Below are 20,577 nucleotides of genomic sequence, written 5' to 3' on the forward strand. Positions count from 1 at the left end.
TTGGACAGGGTCTTAAAACATTAAGTTTAATCTTCCCATTTCAGTACTTATTTTTACCTTTTAGAAATTGTACTTTTCAATATATCTGATTTCTAGAATATATTCAGAAATCTATATTATTAATTGTTATAATCCACAATGCACCAGCAGCAATAATATTCCATTAAGATATTATATTGTATGTTGCAGCTATACTACTCTCTTGTGAGCAAATAATTGTGTGTGTGTGTGTGTGTGTGTCCGTGTCCACTGGTTGTCCTCTGGTCCTGACAGGCTGTGATACATTTTGCAGCTATAATCTCACTATTTGTTTTGTTCTCCCAGTAGGGTTTTGTGTATGTGTGTTGTGTGTTTACATTCAGGATGGATGTGTGTGATTAGGCGGAAGTATTCCTCTCTTACAGCCTTTCATTTACAGGGCATGATGTGAGGAACTCCAGTCCGTCTCCACCTGTAAGGTGTTGCACTGAGGGCAGTCTGTCCTCCTCTGGGAGGCGGAGCCAGCTCTTTTTCTAAGGAAACCCATCTCTACAGCCAGACTGTGCTCGCTGAGTCTGTACATCGTCAGGACTTTTCTTAGAGTATAGAATTATTTTACAGTGCTCAGGTAATCTGTCAATGTGTAGACTCTGTTTGGGGTTAGATATCATTTGAATTTACTGTGTTAGGGTTTTTTCCTTCTAATATTTCATGTAGTTTTCTTTTCTTTTTTTGCTCAATCATTTGGTTTAGAGCAAATTGGGGGGGATTTGGGATCCTGAGGCTGGTTTGGTCTAAGTGGGGGCTGTTGGGCTCCTGAGCGTGGTTTTGTTATATGTGTATCGGGGTCCTGAGGCTCTCCGTTCCGGGTCATGAGATTTGGGCTGAGCCTCTGGATCAGTTGGTTGAGTGGACTTTCCTCTGGCTTCAGAAACATAATATTAACTGCTGAGGAGGAAAGGAACAGCTCCCTTTAAAAATTAGTGTGAGAGATCAGAACCTTCATTTGGGGCTAAGCCTGCTACACCAAAAGGATAACATTTTCATCAGGATAGGCTGGCATCTCTGTTTCGCTTTCCTATTTACTGAGCGTAATTAATACTTAATACTTAATAATTAATTAATACTGTTTTATGATAACATTTAGCTTATTTTACCACCTGGAGCCACAGGTTGGATTTGATAACAATAAGTAAGGTCTTTTTACCTGCTCTTTTGTAATATTAAATAACAAAGAGTAAGGTCTTTTACCTGCTTTTTGTAAAGTGTCTCGAGGTAACACTTGTTATGAGTTGGCGCTGTATAGTGTGTGACCTCACACATGTTTCCTTTGAGAAAACATGCACTTTATTGATGAGATGCTCCAGTGTCCTCTGACAATACAGCTTATCAACCATCCACTTTCTTCTGCAGAATGTCAGAGGTCAGACGTCTGGACGTGTGAGGTGTGACTGCAGACAGATGAGAGCTGGCTTCATTTCCCCAAGTATAGACATCCCATTGGTCCTCCTCTGGTCACTAGTGTGAGATGGAGTTCAGGTCACATCCAGGTAGGAGAAAGTATCCACCTGAAACTCTAGGCACACTTGCTTACTGCTGTAAGCAATAACGAATAAAGAAATAAATTACAAATAATTTAGTTTTAGAAACAAAAAAACTTTGTCAATCCTAAAAGGTTAAGATTGAAAGGCTCTCGACTAGGTAAGGATATAAACTAGGTATATATCCTTACTGTATAGACAGTGTAAACATATGATTTATTTTAATTTTATTATACTACTCTCGTATTTGACTTTCATTCTTGATCTTTTTTAGTGTTTTTAAGTTTTTGCCTTTACTTTCACTTTGTGTAACAGTGTTTCTTTATTGCTTGTGAAGCACTCTCAAAGATTTGTTTCTAAGAGTTATCTATAAATAAAGTTGAGAATCATTATTATTATTACTCTGCCTGGTCCCTTGCCTTTTTCTGTTCCTCCTATACCCTCAACAGCAATTCATCATTCACTGGGCTGATATTGAGTGAGCTGCCAATTCAATGATGCTCAGTTACCTTCAAAGCTCATTTTCAGGGACTCTCGATAACTGGACGTTTCAAGGCCTAATGAGGCCAGAAAAGACAGGACCACTTTGATTTTAGAGGCGTCAATACACCATGACTACCACACTGTTCTCGGGATTCTGAAGACAAATGACTTTTGCATATGCAGTGATTTGTGAATGGGCGGTTAGAGCATGTGCTCACAAAAACAGTCCCTTTAAACTCCCTGGTGTCCGCAGTACATATACGCAGAGTTTCCATGTTGTCATGTTTATGGAGAAAGTGGACGACTTTAATGAAGACTTAATGGACAGGGTTAAAGGTCAGTGGTAGCAAAGTTTTTCTGTTATCATCCAAATATTTACATCTTTTTTTAAAGTGACTTTCTCCTACCCTAAAAGTTATTTTTGCATGGATTATTATATTTCACTGACATTTTAAGGGGCCATTAGCTTGACTTTGTCTAAAGTATTTTATTTATTTAGAAGTAATACATCAGTGTGAATTACATTACAAATGAAGGTCCAACTATTTTAAGAGTATAGTCTTTGGTAACGTAGAATCTCAGATGCACATGCAATAATACTTAATTAATAATGGTAATTATTATTATTTTCTAAAGATTTTTTTTAATGTAGGAATAAATTGTAAACTATCACGAGCATGTTGGCATTGCAACAAAATAATAAAGCAAATCATGTCCCTTTCCTAGATCAATAAATATTTGTCAAAAATGTTGGTAGTGCCCAGACAGAGCCTGTTACCAGAGGTGTCTCTGAATTCATATTTTTTTTCATCCAAAAAAGATTTGTTTTATAGGTTACATTTATTGATTCAAATACAAGGTTCGAAGTGAGATCCATGTCCAAGTTGTTTAAATATTCTGATGTCTTGTAGGCCTGCCTGCCTACCTCTCTAGTTAGAGCCTGAAGAAAAAGCGATCGCTGATACACCTGTGTCCCCTCAGGTTGGACATGTAGCAACAATTATATCCAAGTCAAAGTCTTCATGCTGCTCTAACATAATTTTCTATTGCAGCCAATGAAAAAAAGGAGTCAGCAGAGGGTTGATAGATTAGTTTTTTTTTTTCAAGTTATTCTTTGTCGCTTTACCGATCTTTTAATGATAAAGTTATAACAATAAAGCTGTTGGGAACAGGTGAAGTAGCGACTACAGACTTAGGTTCATATTTCGTGATGGTTCCATGAACACACTTTCTGCCCAGTAGATTATCATAGTTCAAAATATATTCTTTTTTTACGAAGAAATATTCCCAAAACAGTTCTTAATAAATAAGTGTAGGTCTATATGTGGATAAAATAAAATAATAAAACGATTCATCCTTACCGTACTTAAGGACAAGAATCAGGATCCTACTCTCTCTCCCCCCTCCCTCTCTCTCTCTCTCTCTCTCTCTCTCAGTCTCTCCCCCCCCCTCTCTCTCTCTCTCCCTCGTTCTCTCCGTCTCTCAGTCTCTCTCCCTCTCTCTCCCTCTCTCTCTCTCTCTCTCTCTCTCTCTTCCTCTCTCTCCCACCTCCCTGACGTGCTCCTGCTGTATCTGCGCCTTGGTATTTGTGCGCTTTGTATCAGAAACTGATCCTGATCCACCTTAAGAGTTCAGCTTCTGTACGATACTTTGGTTTGGGACCTGTGGATCAAAGAGGGGCCAGTCCCCACGCCTGGATTTAAGAGCGTCTCGGAGATGCTGAATCCAGTTCTTTTGAACACTACAATGCAGTAAAGGGCTGAACTTTCAGAGAGATTTGAGTAAGTAGCGCATCAGCAGAAAAAGTGTAGAAAGGAGAGGAAAGGGGGAGCCGAGGGGAGGGGGGCAGTGTTTTTAAAAGTAAGGTAATAACACCAATACAGTGTAGCTCAGCTACATTTTTTCTTTAAAGGGTTGCCTCATTAGCCAGCAAAATTTCACCCAAAAGCAGACAACCGGATCGCCCTGCGCTGACGCGGCTGGTCGGCAGGAAGCGGCTAGTGGCGGCAGGGGTCCTGGGGGTCGTTATGGTACTGGTTTTGGTCATCCTCATCCCAGTTCTTGTAAACTCGGCGGGGACAGCGGCACATTACGAGATGCTCGGTACCTGTAGGATGGTGTGCGATCCTTATGGCACCAAATCTCCGACCAGCACCGCTACGGCGGATACGGTCCGGGACAACAGCCTTGTGCAGTCTTTACCCACTTTTATCCAAGGACCAAAGGGAGAACCAGGTCGTCCAGGTAAGGCGGGTCCTAGAGGACCTCCTGGTGAACCGGGGGCGCCCGGTCCAGCGGGGCCACCGGGAGAAAAAGGAGAACCGGGCAGATCTGGTTTACCTGGACCTCCGGGACCAAACGCAGCTGCCGGTGCCATAAGCGCGGCCACCTACAGCACCGTGCCCAAGATTGCCTTTTACGCAGGGCTGAAAAAGCAACACGAGGGTTACGAGGTGCTGAAGTTCGACGACGTTGTGACCAACCTTGGAAACCACTACGATCCCACCACCGGGAAGTTCACATGCTCCATCCCCGGGATTTATTACTTCACTTACCATGTGCTGATGCGCGGAGGGGACGGCACAAGCATGTGGGCTGACCTTTGCAAAAACAACCAGGTAACACAAAATGCGCATGTAGAAACAAACGTTAATGACGTTAAGTGTGACGTTAAACACGCAGGTTTCACGGTTGGATGTCGCAGTGTTTGCGGGCTTAATGTTTACAAACAGTTCCTTACGCAGTTGTGGGAGTTCTTGTAGTTCATAGAGTAAGCACTCCATTCACCCATGTTTCATTTCAGACAGTCAGCTTAAAACTGAATTGGACAACAAAGTTTAAGCACAGAACATCAGCTCCGTTTATTATTGTTTTTAATAAAATAAGCGGAGGATATCTCCGATGGTTAATATCAGCAAGTTATTTCAGGCCTATTGTAATCATCTTTCCAAAAACCAGTCACCACGGAGAGTCTCTTTCAGAATGTATGTGCTATTTTGTTTAGGTGAGACAAGTAGGGGCTACTTTAATAGAGAATTGATGGGCCTCAAGGGTGAAGAGGAAGAATCCAAAGCCTAGTGTGGTCTGAAGCTCATGGGTTTCATGGGTCAGAATCTTTGTAAGTAGGTCTACTTTATATACTCCATAAAGTATTTAAAGTAGACCTACTTACAAAAATTCTGAAAGATTAAGTATAATAATTTTCCTGTAACCAAACACAATAGAAAAAATTGTGGTCAAGTTTTAAATTACCACTACTACTATGTTTAGGCCTGCCCCTTGAACCAATAATAATACTAATAATAATGATAATAATAATTAGTAGACAAAGACAAAACAATAATACAACTTGAGCTTTACACCACAGAGGTACTTAGTTGCCCCCTGTCCTCTCTGTTGCGTGTTTGTTCCATCGCTGTGTCCTGCTCTCTCTGCGTCTCTGTAGTGATCAGGCTGTCAGCAGCAGATCTAATCCATGGGGCAAACCAGTGTTGCAGCGTCGGTCCACCAAGCACATCCCTGCCTGTCAGCCTGCAACTGTAATGCGTCTGAAGACCCCACAGAACAGCAAAAAATTCTGGGATTAGACCAGCAGAGCTTCACACCATGAAAAATCAGATGCTGTAAGACATGTTTCAATTAGAGGTACAGCTACTGAGACTCTAAAACATTTCCAGAGGGAAAAACACATTTCTGTGTAAATGATCCGCATGTGCTCAAAATGCATGGCCTCCTAAAAACACATGAAAAAGTGGGACTTGAACATACATGTATGTTAATTAAAAAAAAATTCCCAGTGAGTATCTGCATTTCCTATTATTTAAAAAATGATGTTTCAAATAATATCTTGAAATTTAAACAAGACAGTACTGTAGAGAAAAAGTAAATTCTGAACAAATTTTTGAGTTCAGAATGGAAATTAAAGCAGGTAACATTTTAAACATTTTGTTTTTTGCAGCATCTGGAGGCGTGTGTGTGTGTGTGTGTGTGTGTGTGTGTGTGTGTGTGTGTGTGTGTGTGTGTGTGTGTGTGTGTGCACATACATACAGTAGTGATTATTAAATTCTTGCTTTAGCTTCTTCAATAGAGTGACAGAGATGTTATTTAATGTTCGGTTATTTTAAGGAGTCTGAGGCATGTTTAAAAAATATTAAAATGGATGTATCCTCAGAATCTAAGAATGGACTATACTGATAAGTCATTCTTAAAGAAGTTATAATTATTCACATTTTAAGTCATAAGTCACATGAAAGCACATTCTGCAGGATTAAGGTAAAGCAGCATGTCTTTTTGATCTCAGAGGTTCCTAGATAGACTAAGTCTTTTCCATTCCTTTTTCTTCACACCATCAACCTTGTCTTTGACTGCTGGATGTATACCACTTCACCTTTTTTTTTTTTACCATAAAGACAACAAACTGTTTTTTAAAAATACATTTTGACATATACAGTTGTTCATTATGAATCCTGATACAACAGTCTCATAATGCTAAACCTGGATTTAAAATGAATCCTAATTGTGGGACATTACCTTTTGCTTGTTTACCTGGAATTTTAAAATACCAGCAGAAAATGTGTTTCCAAAGAAAAGGCCATTTCTCACTGATGGACTGGGATGCTCATCTGTGAATCTTAATTTGTTAGTGTGATGCATGCATACATAATAGTCTTTAATTGGCTTTGCAATCACAGTAATCATGTTTTTTTTTTCTTCCATCATCAGTAAAATAGATAGTTTCTTAAAGTCCCCATGAAACAGAATTTAGAGAATCAAACTGCCATGACATGACATATTTCCAAATGAAATAGGAAAGACCCAATCACAAGACAGAAAGTGAGACATACAAAAGGGATGAATGTGATTGGATCGTTTGCTTCGACAAAGCTTTTTAATTGGGCCAAAAAATGTGTGAACAACCCTGAGTGCAGGATGAGTCATTAAAACATTGACAGGAATTTAAAATACAGCTTATGTAAAATACTCATATAATGCTGTAATGAAATATATCTGGCTGATAATGGCAGAGAAATGAACATTTGACTGACTAATATTTGTCTATTCGGCCGAGAACTCCATGTCGCTCATGTAAAAAATATGCAAGCCTTCTAATCTTAACATTTCCTCTGGTGTGAGACACATGCATGAGAGGTGCTGCACACAACGGCAGCCTGAAAGCTCTGACTTGATATCATCCATCCTTCCATCCATTCATTATCTATACCGCTTTTTCCGTTCGGGGGTCGCGGGGGGCCCGGAGCAGATCCCAGCTGTCATTGGGCGAGAGGCGGGGTACACCCTGGACTGTTCTCCAGTCAATCACAGCGCTGACATCGATAGACAGACAAGCAGCCACACTCACATTCACACATATGGGCCGTTTAGAGGCACCAATTAACGTTATCATGCACTGCAAAACGTCATTCTGCTGGACTCCCGCTGGACTCTACCTCTCAAAGATCTGATTACTTCCCTCAGTTATGTCCCTGGCCAAAGAGAACCATAGACACAACATGATATGTGACTCCCAAGAAAGCCAGCAGCACAAGTCAAATCAGATTCACAGCAGCAGCTGAACTCTTTTGGAGATGAGCAGTGCCCAAAAAGTACAAAAAGTAATATTCTACTCCTCATCTGCCCTTACCCAGAACAAAAGATGAAACAAAGAACTATTTCCTAAGCTGAGCTCCTCAACAAAAAAACATGAGAAAAAAAAGAACAAAGAAAAAGGCCACTCACTGCTACTCTGCTACCACATGCTCTAACAGTGAGTCCATTTACACAATTATTTACAACAAGCACGCAATAAATACATGATTAGCTTCCAAATAAGGTATGTATCAAACAAACTTCTGCTGCCATTACATAACAGAATGTAACATGTACTGTATAACACAACACAACGCTGTGATGAACGCTGGTTTGAAGGGCACCCTGGGAATGTTTGCCGAGGGCCCCAACGGACTCCAGAGTCGCCATTGATGATTAGTTCTATTTAAATTAATATTATGCCCATATTCTTTTAAATCATTACCATTAATAATTTCCATCATTTAAAAAAAAAACTTAGAACAAACATGTTCAAAGTCCAGTTGGGCTGGAAAAAGCTCAAAGAGGAGTGTTGTGACTCTTACAACCTATTTTGGAGCAAAATGGAGGACAGCTCTTATCGCCCGTCATTGAACTCTCCCACATTGTCCCAATTACACTGAAAATCTACCTGGGCCCCTTTGACAATTTAGAAGCAGTTGAGCCCCTCTGTAAACTTTTCAATCCTATCCCATGCAGTCCCATCTGCAATAATCACACTTTCTTTCCTTTTGATTTTGAGTAATTCGTTTCACTTTGTGGAGTGAAAGGGGTTTAACTGGATTCTCTGACTTGTAATCCAGTGGGTTCTCTAACTGTTATGGTGTCATCTCCTGAGGCGCCTGGGATCATTTCAAGTATATATGACCTGATATTAACTAAAGTTAACTGGGGAAAGGAGCTTGGCCTCGATTTAACAGACTTATGGGGCTTAAGCACTTCACAGGTTAACTACATACTCCTCCTGTGCCAGTTTAACTTTAAAGCTCTGCATAGGATTCACATGACAAGGGCTGTAGGCTTACCAAGCTTTTCCCAGGTTCAAATGATACCTGTGATATCATGAATAGCTTGAAACCAATAGATCATACTCAGAATATGAGTAAACATATTAGTTTTTTTTTGCTGATATTATGTATGTAAATAATCTGACTTCTTTAGACCTTAAATTTATATTAAATTCTCTTATTTTCTGAAGCAAGCACCATGACCCGTTTCCCAGAAAATTTTAAGAAACAATATGAAGGAGTTAGGTTTAGTGCGCTTTGGCACCAACCGAAGGTCTCTGGGTGCAACTGCGCTGCTAAAGAAACTCATAGTGCTGCTACCCCTACCCCTCTTAGACAACATGCAGTTTTCAAAGTACAGGACGTTGCGAGAAGCTAAACAAGTATGTCAACTGACAAGTAATACTACTGGATTTTGTGCAGATATGACTCTGCCAGAGTCTGTAACTTGCTGTTTGCGAACTGTTTGCAGGTGGAGTATGTTCACAGTATGTATATTCAACTGTTGCCATGATATCTATGGGCTGTGGCTAAGAGGAGAGGGTCATTTATTATGGTAGATGAGATAGATTTGTAAGATACAAAAGTATAAAGCTACCTTGAAGATCGACAAGGGAAAGATGACTTGCTTGCTGAGTTTTAGATGCTTCTGACAGAAGAGTGTCGCACAGCGGTCCCTGCAGAGGACCCTCAAACTGGCTCCACGTCAGGCAGCACTGTTGAAATTGACTTTTTTTGGTTTTTGGGACTGAGTCTGAGGGCATCTACTCAGCAGAAAAAGAAGTAATGGACTACTTGAGGGGGGCTGAGACTCTGAACCAGTTCTCAAACATCAAAAACATCTACATGCAGTACAACAGCCCAACCCCATCAAGTGCACCTGTAGAGTGGCTCTTCAGTTTAGGAGGTTTGGTGCTCACTCTTAGAAGGAACAGACACAACACATGTCCATATACTCTGTGCACGCCGCGGCCCATCCGTCCACTCTAGTCAACGTTTGTATTAACAGAGCATGTGCTGTGGTTGGTCTCTGGAGCGAGCCAGCAGCGCCACTCCTTGATTTAGAGGCTGAGTTTAGAGATACAGCCTCACACTCATTTTAAACTCATATGTGGCAATTTGTGAGCAAAACATGAAATATAAAGTCGAAGATAGTCCTCTAAGCTTTGTTTAATGCATGTTGGTATGTGTTATATAAAAACTGTCTGAGACAGTGAGGTGGGGTGTCTGGGTTTGACAGGTTGAGCTGGACATAGACATGCAGCGTGCATGAATCATGAAATAACATGTTTTTAATTTCTTTTTTTTTTATATCTTAGGACATGCAAAGTGGCATTCTTAAATTAATTTTGAATATTCATAATTGTCCATTGGAATGGAAAGAATCATTTCAAATTTCTTGAATTTTGGAGATTTTTCAGTCTTTCAGTTTTGGAGTTTTCATGTCTTATACTGTCTTTTACAGGAAAAGACACTCTTGAAAAGGGCTAAACTACCTCCACAGGTTCTGCCTGGGCGCTGCCAGAACAGCACAACTGCAGACATTTAATGAGAGAGCAACGGTTTTAATTCAGACTTGAGCTCTTGCATTAGAAACACATTGAATGAAACCTACCTAATAACTCACACAAAATATTGCTTATGTAAAAAGAAAACTACAAACTATAGTTTAATACTAAAAATCTATTAATTTACAGAAAATACTTTACTCCACTTCAAATATTTTCAAGATCAGCAAAGTCTCACAATTACTATTAATTGTAAGTGAAATATATGAAATGAAATCAATACTTGGGAATTTTGACAAATAATATTGTTCCTTCGTTGTTACTTGATGTTACAAAAAAGTATCACCTGCAAGGTGCTTCTAGAAAAGCAGGAGTGGAAAGATACATATGGTAATAGTGACTTTCCGGCGACCATGTTGATTTAGAGTACATTTTGGTACACTTACTTCGGCTGGCCAGTGGGTGGCAATGAATCTGACAACTAGCTAACGTCCACCAAAGAGGCTGATGTGAAACTATTCCATCAAAATGAAAGCCAGAGCTTCCAAATCTAGAAATTCATAAATACAATGCATTCAACAGCCCGATAGCTGAAGGGATAAAATAGCTTGAGTATCTGTTGGTTCTCCTTGGAGGGGCAAGATAGCGCCGTCCAGAGGGCATTAAAAAAAAGACAGTTGAAAGAATGTGTCCAGGTTGATTTATGATTCCTTTTGCTTTCTGGACCACACACTCCTTCCACAGGGAGCTCAGGTCTGTCAGCTGGACTGCACAATCTTTGAGCAGACTTTTACAATGTGGTTTAAACTGCTCTTGTCCTTCACAGACAACCCATTAAACCAACAGAAAAAGAAAATGTTAAAAGAATTTTGACAAAAGAATGCTAAAAGCTTCATAAAATGCTTTGAGAAACACTAAGAGTTGTTCCTCCACATCAAATGATTGATCTGTTGACCCCTTTTCATTATTGATTCACAGTTTTTAGAAAACTTTAGTTTAGAATTGAACACTGTTCCAAGGTATTTTATATGAGTCAATTATTTGAACATTTCCAGTTTTAAGCTAGGCTACAATGAAATAATAGAGACTTCAAAGGCTATCAACGATCTCCACAGAACATGAACTGAAAGACAATTTAAATATAGGAATAATCAGATGAGGCCTTTGCTGTGATGAAAACTCACTATGCAGACCCCTGAAAGGAAGGCTATAAAACCATTTTTAAACTCAAATTTTCTCTCTCTAGTCATTTGAGTTTTTGAATGTGTGTGTGTGTGTGTGTGTGTGTGTGCGTGTGCGTGTGCGTGTGTGTGTGTGTGTGCTTGTGTGTGTGTGTGACCCAGACGAGTAAATGTTGTTTCAGAGAGATTTGCTTTGGAATTGTTATTTGGAGGATTTGGACTGTGGTTGTTTGTAAAGTATCTGCAGCCTACAGTCCTGACCCTGCTGTAGTCTAGTCCTATCTCTTTTTTAACTACCATTATTTATATATAGAGATTCAAAATGTGTTCATGTTGACTTCTGTCTACAATAGTAATGGTGACAATTGAAGCACACTTACGATGCACGAGAGATTTTGCGTTTTGCATTTTGTCGCTGATTTGTGTTTTTTTTAAGAGGGGCGGCAAAATTTCCTTTTTCGTCTAGAAAGGTACGATTGCTTGCGCTGGGCTTGGTGACCAGTATACGTGATTAAACAGTTGAATGTCCTAATAGTTAAGGACAAGTTGTACACAGTAAAGAGTATCCATCCTTCTTAGAGGTACTGGGTTGTCCTGGGAGCCTGCCCTGTCTGATCTTAACACAGAGTGGTGTTCTTTTATTGGACTGCTTTGATAGTTATGGACTACACATAACATGCACCGTGTTAGAGCATTGGGTAATTCACAAGTGTATTTGGTTCCAGAAGACCTGAGGCCAAATATCAGTGATCCACCTGGTGGGGAGTTGGATCAGTTGACAGGAGAACTGGAAAAATCCCCCGTCTGCAAGGTCTTCAACCCAACATGTTCTCTTCCAGTCTATAGATGTTTGGTGTTATGAGTAAGCCTATGATATATCCCTAGGATGGTGATGTGGGGTTGGGGAGAGGGCTGTTGCTATACAAGCCATCAGGTCCCTGTATGACCAAAGTGAGAGCTGTGTCCACTTCCTCAGAACAGAGTCACACATGTTCCTGGTGTGTGTCAGCCTCTACCAGGTTTATCCCCTTTAACTGATCTGTTTGGGATTTCCACATGCTTTGTTTACAGTTGTACAGAACTCCTGAAAAAACTCACGGGGTGAGCTGAGCTGCATGTGTGAACAAAGGGGACCACATTTTTCACTCGTATTTTATCTGGAGTTTCTCCTGCCAGCCTCCTTGTATTTTTTCCGCATGAAGTCCGAATGAACTGATGTGAGAACACAGCAGGATATTATCAGGAGAATTCTCCTCGAGCGAGTGGGAGGGGGTGGTAACATTCATTCACTGCGATCGGTCCATAGACTGTATGCACATGTCCCTGTGCACATAATTAAACTTCTGTCTTGTGTTTTCTGTTCACGGTTCACCAGTATGTTCTCACCATTGTTCATATTGTGAATCTGTTGAACTGCACATATCATTGGGATGAAGGCAAATACTCTCATTAGAGTTGTATAGCGAATCCCGTTCAGCAAGGTTCTTTTTTCATCTTGTTGGATTTCTTCTTGGAACAAGCGTCAACCTCAAGTGTTGAAAAATGAAGCCATTGCAGAAGAACAAAATCCTGCAGTTTGTTGAGTGTCCGCTTGAGGCCCAAGCACCCAAAGTCATCCATTGAAAAAAGCCTGTTTTTGCCTCAGAAATTAGCTTGTTTACATCCTGGTAAAAAAAAAAAAATTGGTATGATTAACTCAAGTCATCTGTTTACATTTCATGAAGGATAAGCGTTATTCACAATAAGGCGTGTAGCTGACCTGACTGACAGGTGGGCAGGTTGTAATGGTTTGTCAAGAGGCCGTAAACCCGCCTCAGCTCCAGCTCTCAGCCTTAAGATTTACAGAGGTGGAGAAAGTCAAATAATAATACTTATTAGAGTAACTACTGCTAAACCATCTATGTGCTCAGGACACTATGAATTGTGATAGTCCTTGGTTTGACAGAGATAGCATCCCGCTGTGAGCTGTGTGTGTGAACGACAACCAGATCAGTGGATTTCAGGGGCAGTCCTCCTGCAATTCTCTTGAAATGTATTTTTAAGGGTAAAATTGATCAAAAGATGACCGATAGGTTGGTGCAGCATAAGCATTAATGTGGGCATGCACCTGCAGCCAAAATGAGGTTCCTCCTGAGTGTCTTGGCTCAGCCTTATGCTGTATGGTAAGGAGCTAGGAGTTGAGCCCCTGCTCCTTTGGATCAAAAGGACCGAGTCCTTTAATAGGATAGAGACTGGGAGACAGTGAGCTTATGTTTGCCCTACCTTCAAATGTATTTATATTTGTTTCAGAGTGAGACAGAGCTGCTGATGCCAGAAGAAGAGAACACACAAACCACAACATCTTACACGTCTTCAAATGATTTAATTTCTGTTTCCCCCTGCTGGTCATGTGAAAGATTTTCATTTTACCTAGTTGTAGCTCGCTATCATTTCTGATTGGTCAGATTAGTCAGGTGACTCGGCTGGGTCACAGTTCAGAGACTCTAATCAGGAAAGGCTTCAATTATCTCCATGTGGTCAGCCGGCAGCTCAAGCTAGCTCCTTTAGTCCTTCCCTTGTTTGTGCCTTGGAAAGCATCCCTTGTAGGTTTAAATTGGAACTGCAACTCTTTATAACATACACAAATACTATTTGATGTATTTTATCAAATAACACTGATGTAGTTTTGCATATGACTTGTAATTTACAAGCTAAGGTTCCCAATATTGGAGATAGCTACACATTTCACTGGTGTTTTACGGTGTAATAATTGTGTTGAGCTGTGCACATTTTTTGTACACTACATGCAAGACATTTTTACATTACATACAGCTATTTACGTATCTTAGTAAACCTATATTTAGCTGTCTTTTTTAAATGTATGTGGACATGTAATAAATGATAGCATCTTGTTATTGGTGCTTTGCTTCATTAGAATGATGGGAACAATAAAGAGCATTTGAATTTACTCCAACCTCTGACTTTTTTTTCCCTTTCTTGAAGTCTGTTAGCTGTCTGTCAATGTACAAAAACAAACATTGAGCACATTATGTGCACACAGTCTGATGTGTGTTCTGTCCAACACATTCAGAAACACAAACAGAAGCACACACACTTACACATCTAATGCAAAAAAGAGAGAGAGACATACCTAACAGGGCCATTGACATCAAGCCCACAGATATGAATACAGATTGTCCAGTGTCCATTACTGCATGGAAGAGAGAAAAGCCATGGAGTCCCGCTGCAAAACAAATATAACAGACTAGGTATCTTTAGAGATGAGCGCACGGATCATTGGCTAACATAAGATCCTGTTCGATCCTATCTGATGCCTTACACACATTATTGTGTGTAAAGGCGTTGATTGCTTTGGATGCTGTGGCAATGCTATATCAGCATATTTTATACAATGGCCCTCATGTGTTCTGCTAGTGTTGTAGTCAAGACCACAGTAACCGAGACCAAGACATACCCGAGACCAGAGTGATCCGAGACTGAGACAAGACATCTAGGAATCAAGACCAAGGCAGGGCGAGACCGAGACAAGACCAAGACCAAAACCAAGACCAAGACTAGGAGAATGAATATCAATGAAAAATCATCATCTTGTGTGAAGGGGGCATGTCTCTCACTTCGACTGTAACACTGGGAAATTATGAATGAATTGAAGTTATTTGTTGTTTTAGAAAGCCGATCAGAGTGCATCGATCTGAAAATAAAGGCAGAAATCTGCTGAGTAAACAACAAACATTACCTGGCTTTTAAAGGGAATGAGAGCTGACACTGATTGGTTTTATTCATGTTACGCCAAAAACCCACCTATGTATAATCAAATGACTTATTCCAACCACTTTGCACCCTGTGCCTCACTTAGCAGTTGTGTGCCCTTTGACAAGCTAAAGGTAGGCGAATGCATCCCAATACACGTCGGGACCAAGCGGTTTAGAACGTTAAGAAATGTCCACATGTGTCCTAAAGACAATGTCACATGGAAGCATCAAAGCATTCATTTTTAAAATCTTCAAAAACTGACTGATATATCCTCCAGCAACATCATGTCAAAGTTCCCATATTCCCCGTCAGCAACATGTTGCTTTTCTATGTTGTTATATAACTCAATCTGACTGCTGAATGCCTGAAAAGCTGATCGTTCAGTGTCAGGTGTAGAAAGAATAAAATGCTTTTAATGTTTTTTTTTAGATGTTTACTACATGATTTTAAATTTGTTCATGCTTGTGTTTGTTTGTGCAATCCTGTAGGTGCGTGCCAGTGCTATAGCCCAGGACGCCGACCAGAACTACGATTATGCCAGTAACAGCGCTGTGCTGCATCTGGAGCCCGGAGATGAGGTCTACATTAAACTGGATGGAGGCAAAGCTCATGGAGGGAACAACAACAAGTACAGCACCTTCTCTGGATTCATCATCTACGCTGACTAGACAACACATTCAAGTCTTCAGTCACTGATGAGATGCACAAACATTCTCTTTTAAACATCTGTGGAGACGCCCTATATAAATCAGCCCTCCATAGCCTGTAAAGAATTTTATTTTCCTCTCTCTGCCATCATCACAGTCTTCGGTGCAACTGACTTTGGACCTTAATATTGATGGAATAGCTGAAAGACAATGACCTCTATTTTACCCTCACGTCTCCCTACAACTTGAAGCCTATTTTTTTTATGTCCTGTTAAGGACTCATGACTGATGATGGTGAATGGGAATTGGAAGAGTTTGTAAATGCTTAGTGCTTCTAAGTCTGATTGGCAAAAAGCTTCCTGCCAACAGATCAAGCCGGGTGTCAGTACAGTATAGTCAAATTTGGGAAAGCTACATTAACGAGTAGGTGGAAAAAAAATCAAGAAACTCGGAGGTAGTTCTAAAGATCTACCAATGATGTTCAAAGATACATTTAAACAATTGAAGTATTTGAGTCGATTTAATGATTCAGAGCAATACACACAGTAATAAACCATACTAATGGTGATGATCAAAGAGAAAGTCATAAGGGTGTTCTTCTTTCTTTGTCGGTGTCATGCTGCTCCGACATAAAGGAGAGCTGGTAACCCTTGAAGTTATGATAGAGAATTATGATAGACAGACAGCAGATTATACCTCCCATAATAAACATACTTACATCACTCATTTTATGCTCACAAATATACAGGTATAATATATATATTATATAAATATATCTATGAAATGTTATAACATGATTGATCTTAATCTAATGATGTTGATTCAAAATGGCCGGATTGAAGTTTAAATGCCTTGATTATTATTTCTGCAGGTATTTATTAGAATCACTTTAAATACATTATGTTGGCCGTTGTAGAAACACTTCTGCTCAAAATATATTCTTAAAATGTGGCCCAGAAATATCTATTGACTCCTTCTGTCAGACTGGATCCAAAGAAAACACGACACACTTGAGGCAAATTTAACGTTTTGACGCACTGTGTCTTCCTCAGAGTCAAACAGTACAGGTACAAATTCGAAAAGGCTAAATACACTCACACTCATTGGTTAATGAAAGTTGGATGAAATCAGGGAGTATACCGGAACTGTGACAACACTCATGTGTAGCCCAATCATTTAACATCCCATCCCAAATGTGATAATATTTACAATACTCTATTTATAAGACGACTACTATTCCTCTATTGAGACAAAGCCTAAGATGATATAAACAACATTAAAAGAAACATGAGAGGCCTAATTCCTCATTTAGTCCATAGTGTTCAACTGTGTTGAAGGTATCAATCCAAAAGGCCTCTCTTTTTTAACGTCTCTGTGAGAACTGACCTCCATTTGTGGAGTGACTGAAGTGCAAGAGTTTCCTTCTACTGAGCTATTGATTTGTGTTGAGCTTTAAAGGGGAAATGTTTGAAAATAATAATGAACCACTGATGATTTTTCTGATGACTCCTGGGTGGCCTTTAGGGACATTTTTATGTTTTATGTAAAATGTATTTAACCAGGTGAAACCTCATTGAGATTAAGAGTGTCCTGGCCAAGAGGGGGCAGCAGCACAAGAGTACACAGAGTAATTACAAACATAAAACAGTGAAAAGGAAGGATTTAGGGACAACCCTATTGAACCTCAGATAACTGCTGCTACAGGAACTGGTTGTAAAGCTATGGTCTTAAGTTTCCTTATTGAGTTTAGATTTTTAGTTGCGCTATGGAGCTTCTTACTGAGTTACAGGAAACGGCAACACAGAAATGCTGCCAAAGAATGCTGGATGAAAATCTATCCATCCATCCAGTTTCTGCTGCTTCTCCATGAGCTCATTGCTGCGTTATTCTGCTGTAACTGAAATCACAAACCCTCTTTTTGGGAGACTCCTCAGTAGCAGGGCAACAAAACTTTGTCTAAGCAAACAATGGCGTCTTCAAAGTATCCCAGTGTTTGAGCTACAGCAGTCCAGCGCTGTGTTCTAAAATAATGAATGTCATGGTCTGATGAAGCAAACAGAACACATCATCTAAATGGAAGAGCGATCCTGAGGTCCAAAAACTGGCTGCCCCGCAAACCCTGGATATGAAGATCCCATCCAGGAAGATCAAAAGTACAATCAGTGACAAAGTAGAACACAACAGGGAACCAACACCCGCTGAATAAGAGAGCTTGAACTTCCTTCTGAGAACAATGACACAACTGTATTTTAAAATAGTAACACAAAATAGGAACAGACCAAGGTGGCACTATCCCCCAACACTGTCCAGAACATTTAACATTTAAGGTTGAGTCTAATCCAAGTGTGAGGCCTTCCTGGAGTCCATAACTCAGAAGTGATTAACACAAAAAGTGGCTCTGGTACCAGCAATCTATTGTATACTCTCACTTTTGAGAAAGACCCCAAAAAAGGTATTAATCATTAAATATCCTCAACTTTGAAATCTGATTGTGACAGAAAAAACGAAGGCGTAGAAGCAACTTATTTGTTCCATAATTACATGAACTTACTTCTGTCATTTCAATGTTTGAGTATGTCAGGGTGACTCAACCTGTCTATCAATCAACCATGATTCAGTGAGCTCTACTATTCGTCCAAATATTTTAGTAGTAAAATATTTAAATAGTTTTAATGCCCGTTCCCTGAGGAGGAATTCAATTTGGGCATTTTTAAATGGGGCATCACAACCACAACAGTCATTTACCATTTCCAAAAGAGCAGCCACTACCATGAGTAGTTCTTCTACGTCTACATGAAACTTGAACTGAAATATGTCTCCTGGTAGCAACTTTGAAGATGTTAATGAAAGTGGTTTGTTTGATAGGCTTTGTCTCAGCCCTGATGCCTTCCTGTCCTTCTCCAATTTGAACCCATTCAGATCTTTAAGGTCCAACAACGTATGAGACGGGCATGAGTTCTAAACTCTTGATCTAGACTTTAAAGTTGCATTCAGAAAGACATCATGAATTCTGACACTACTCTGTGTCCATCACATTTAACAATAAAGATGAGGATGGTGTTGCTCTGACTGAGCTATGACAACATCTTTACTCATGCTGAACTTAATCATTGGGCTTATGAAATGATTACTGTGTTTTTGGCAATGTTTAACACATTTTTTTTTTTTTACACATATGGAGTTGTTATTACAGTGTTAAGTATTGCAATGTGAACTGAAAGCACTATGCAGAAGTAGAGAAGAATATCCCTCCATGTACAGTGTTGTGTATCTTGGCGATAGAAAGTATGGATCACTGTTACTGGAATTGTGTAAATATTGTAGTGATACAAACTGTTCTTATTTTTTCTGCCTAATCCATGTACAGAGTGTAAAAGAGCACAGAGGAAATGTTTCAATATTATATTAATCAACTCAATGATCCCATAATCACAATCATAATGATTGATTGTCTTGAAGTTGCACCCTCTCCAGTGTATTGGTGTGAAAGGCATATGTATGTTAGATGCAATGTGTGGTGTGTGCAATACTATAACAAACTTTGCACTTTTCTTTTGTCCGACAAGAGTCACCTGTGTACTTTTACCTCAGCAGCATTTCAATTAAATGAATGAGAGTAACATTGTGTATGTGTTTTTTTACTTGTTCATGAGACTTCTGAGACAACCAACTAAAACACCTTGTCCATGTCACCAGATGTCAAACTGACAATTCAGTTCATTCTTAAAAATCACATTATCCATCCATCATTCCCTATGTTGACTTAAGAAGCACGACATGTCCCCGTTGACTGTAAATATAAATAGATGAAGCCCGAGTGACATCATCCATCTGTTCCTGCAGGGGGCTCCGGAGGCTCATCGGCAGCAGCCACCATGCTGGCAATGCTGTCTCGTCCTTACCTTCAGTCAACCGGCAGGCTGAGAGCTGGAGCTGAGGCGGGTTTTAAGCCTTATGACAAACCATTACATCACAGTTGCGCCCACCTGTCAATCATGTCAGCTAAACTCCTAACTTTGGATAACAGGTATCGTTCGTGAAACCAAAAATTCCTTTAAAAGTTAAGGGTTTATTAGAAAAAAAATACATTATTTAATAAATCATCACAATTATCAGTTCTGCAAGAAATACAAACATACAAACAACGTCAAAGAGAGCCTGTACCTAACTGCACCCTTCAGGACTACAGGTCACAGGCTTATTATGGCTAAAATGGTTGAGTGTAGACATGTATGGGGGACTGTAGCTATTCATCTAATCCTTATGAATAATAAGACGGGAGGTTACCTACTGTCATGGCAGCCTTTGGACATTTTGAGACATGTCTGTGGTTTAGGGTTTGTCAGCCTTTTGGAGCCCCCTCCAAAAAGTTGCCTGCCTTGCCTGTTGACAAGCAACACCTCTGTTTACTCTATCGAAGACAAACTCTAAACAAATGAGCACATTTTCAAAAGAGAGAAGGAATGTCAGCTTTCTTAATTGAAACTGTGACTGGTTTAAGATGCATACAAATGTTCAAACGCTTCATGCAGACCCTGTGTTTTATTTTTCTACAGAAAACACGTTGGGTCTTTGTAGAAAATATACCTGCTTGAGACAACAATTGTTATGAATTGGTGCCATACAAATAAAGATTGATTGATTGATTGATAGATAGATAGATAGTTATATAAAAAATAAACAGAAATGTGAAAATAAAAGCAGATATGGAGTTGATAAAAAAGTTAGCCTAAAATGTAATGAATGCTTTTTACTGAACAAAAAATAAAAGAGATGTCCCGTCTAATGAGCAGATTTCTCTTCAGGTTTTTTTTTGTTTCTCATTTCCTTGTGGTGTGATGGAGTTTCAGTACAATAAGATGGTAACCTTTAGCAGGCCCCTGTGCTGTCAG

The 20,577-nt window shown here is 39.7% G+C and overlaps 1 protein-coding gene across 1 annotated transcript; it reads left to right on the forward strand.

Annotated features, from left to right (window-relative positions):
• Positions 1-3,567: 3,567 nt before the first annotated feature.
• On the forward strand, positions 3,568-19,435 carry c1ql3a (complement component 1, q subcomponent-like 3a). The gene is made up of 2 exons (XM_020638597.2): positions 3,568-4,621; positions 15,527-19,435. The coding sequence occupies exons 1-2, from the start codon at positions 4,031-4,033 to the stop codon at positions 15,704-15,706; spliced, it is 771 nt and encodes a 256-aa protein (XP_020494253.1). The 5' UTR covers positions 3,568-4,030; the 3' UTR covers positions 15,707-19,435.
• The last annotated feature ends 1,142 nt before the right edge of the window (positions 19,436-20,577 follow it).

This window comes from Labrus bergylta, chromosome 20 (genome assembly GCF_963930695.1).
Source record: "Labrus bergylta chromosome 20, fLabBer1.1, whole genome shotgun sequence".
NCBI classification, from domain to species: Eukaryota; Metazoa; Chordata; class Actinopteri; order Labriformes; family Labridae; genus Labrus; species Labrus bergylta.

Bases quoted from the DNA above. Each gene is read 5' to 3' on its own strand.
- c1ql3a (XM_020638597.2), top strand. From the start codon at position 4,031: ATGGTACTGGTTTTGGTCATCCTCATCCCAGTTCTTGTAAACTCGGCG. The intron at 4,622-15,526 runs GTAACACAAAAT...GCAATCCTGTAG, and splicing joins ACCTTTGCAAAAACAACCAG to GTGCGTGCCAGTGCTATAGC.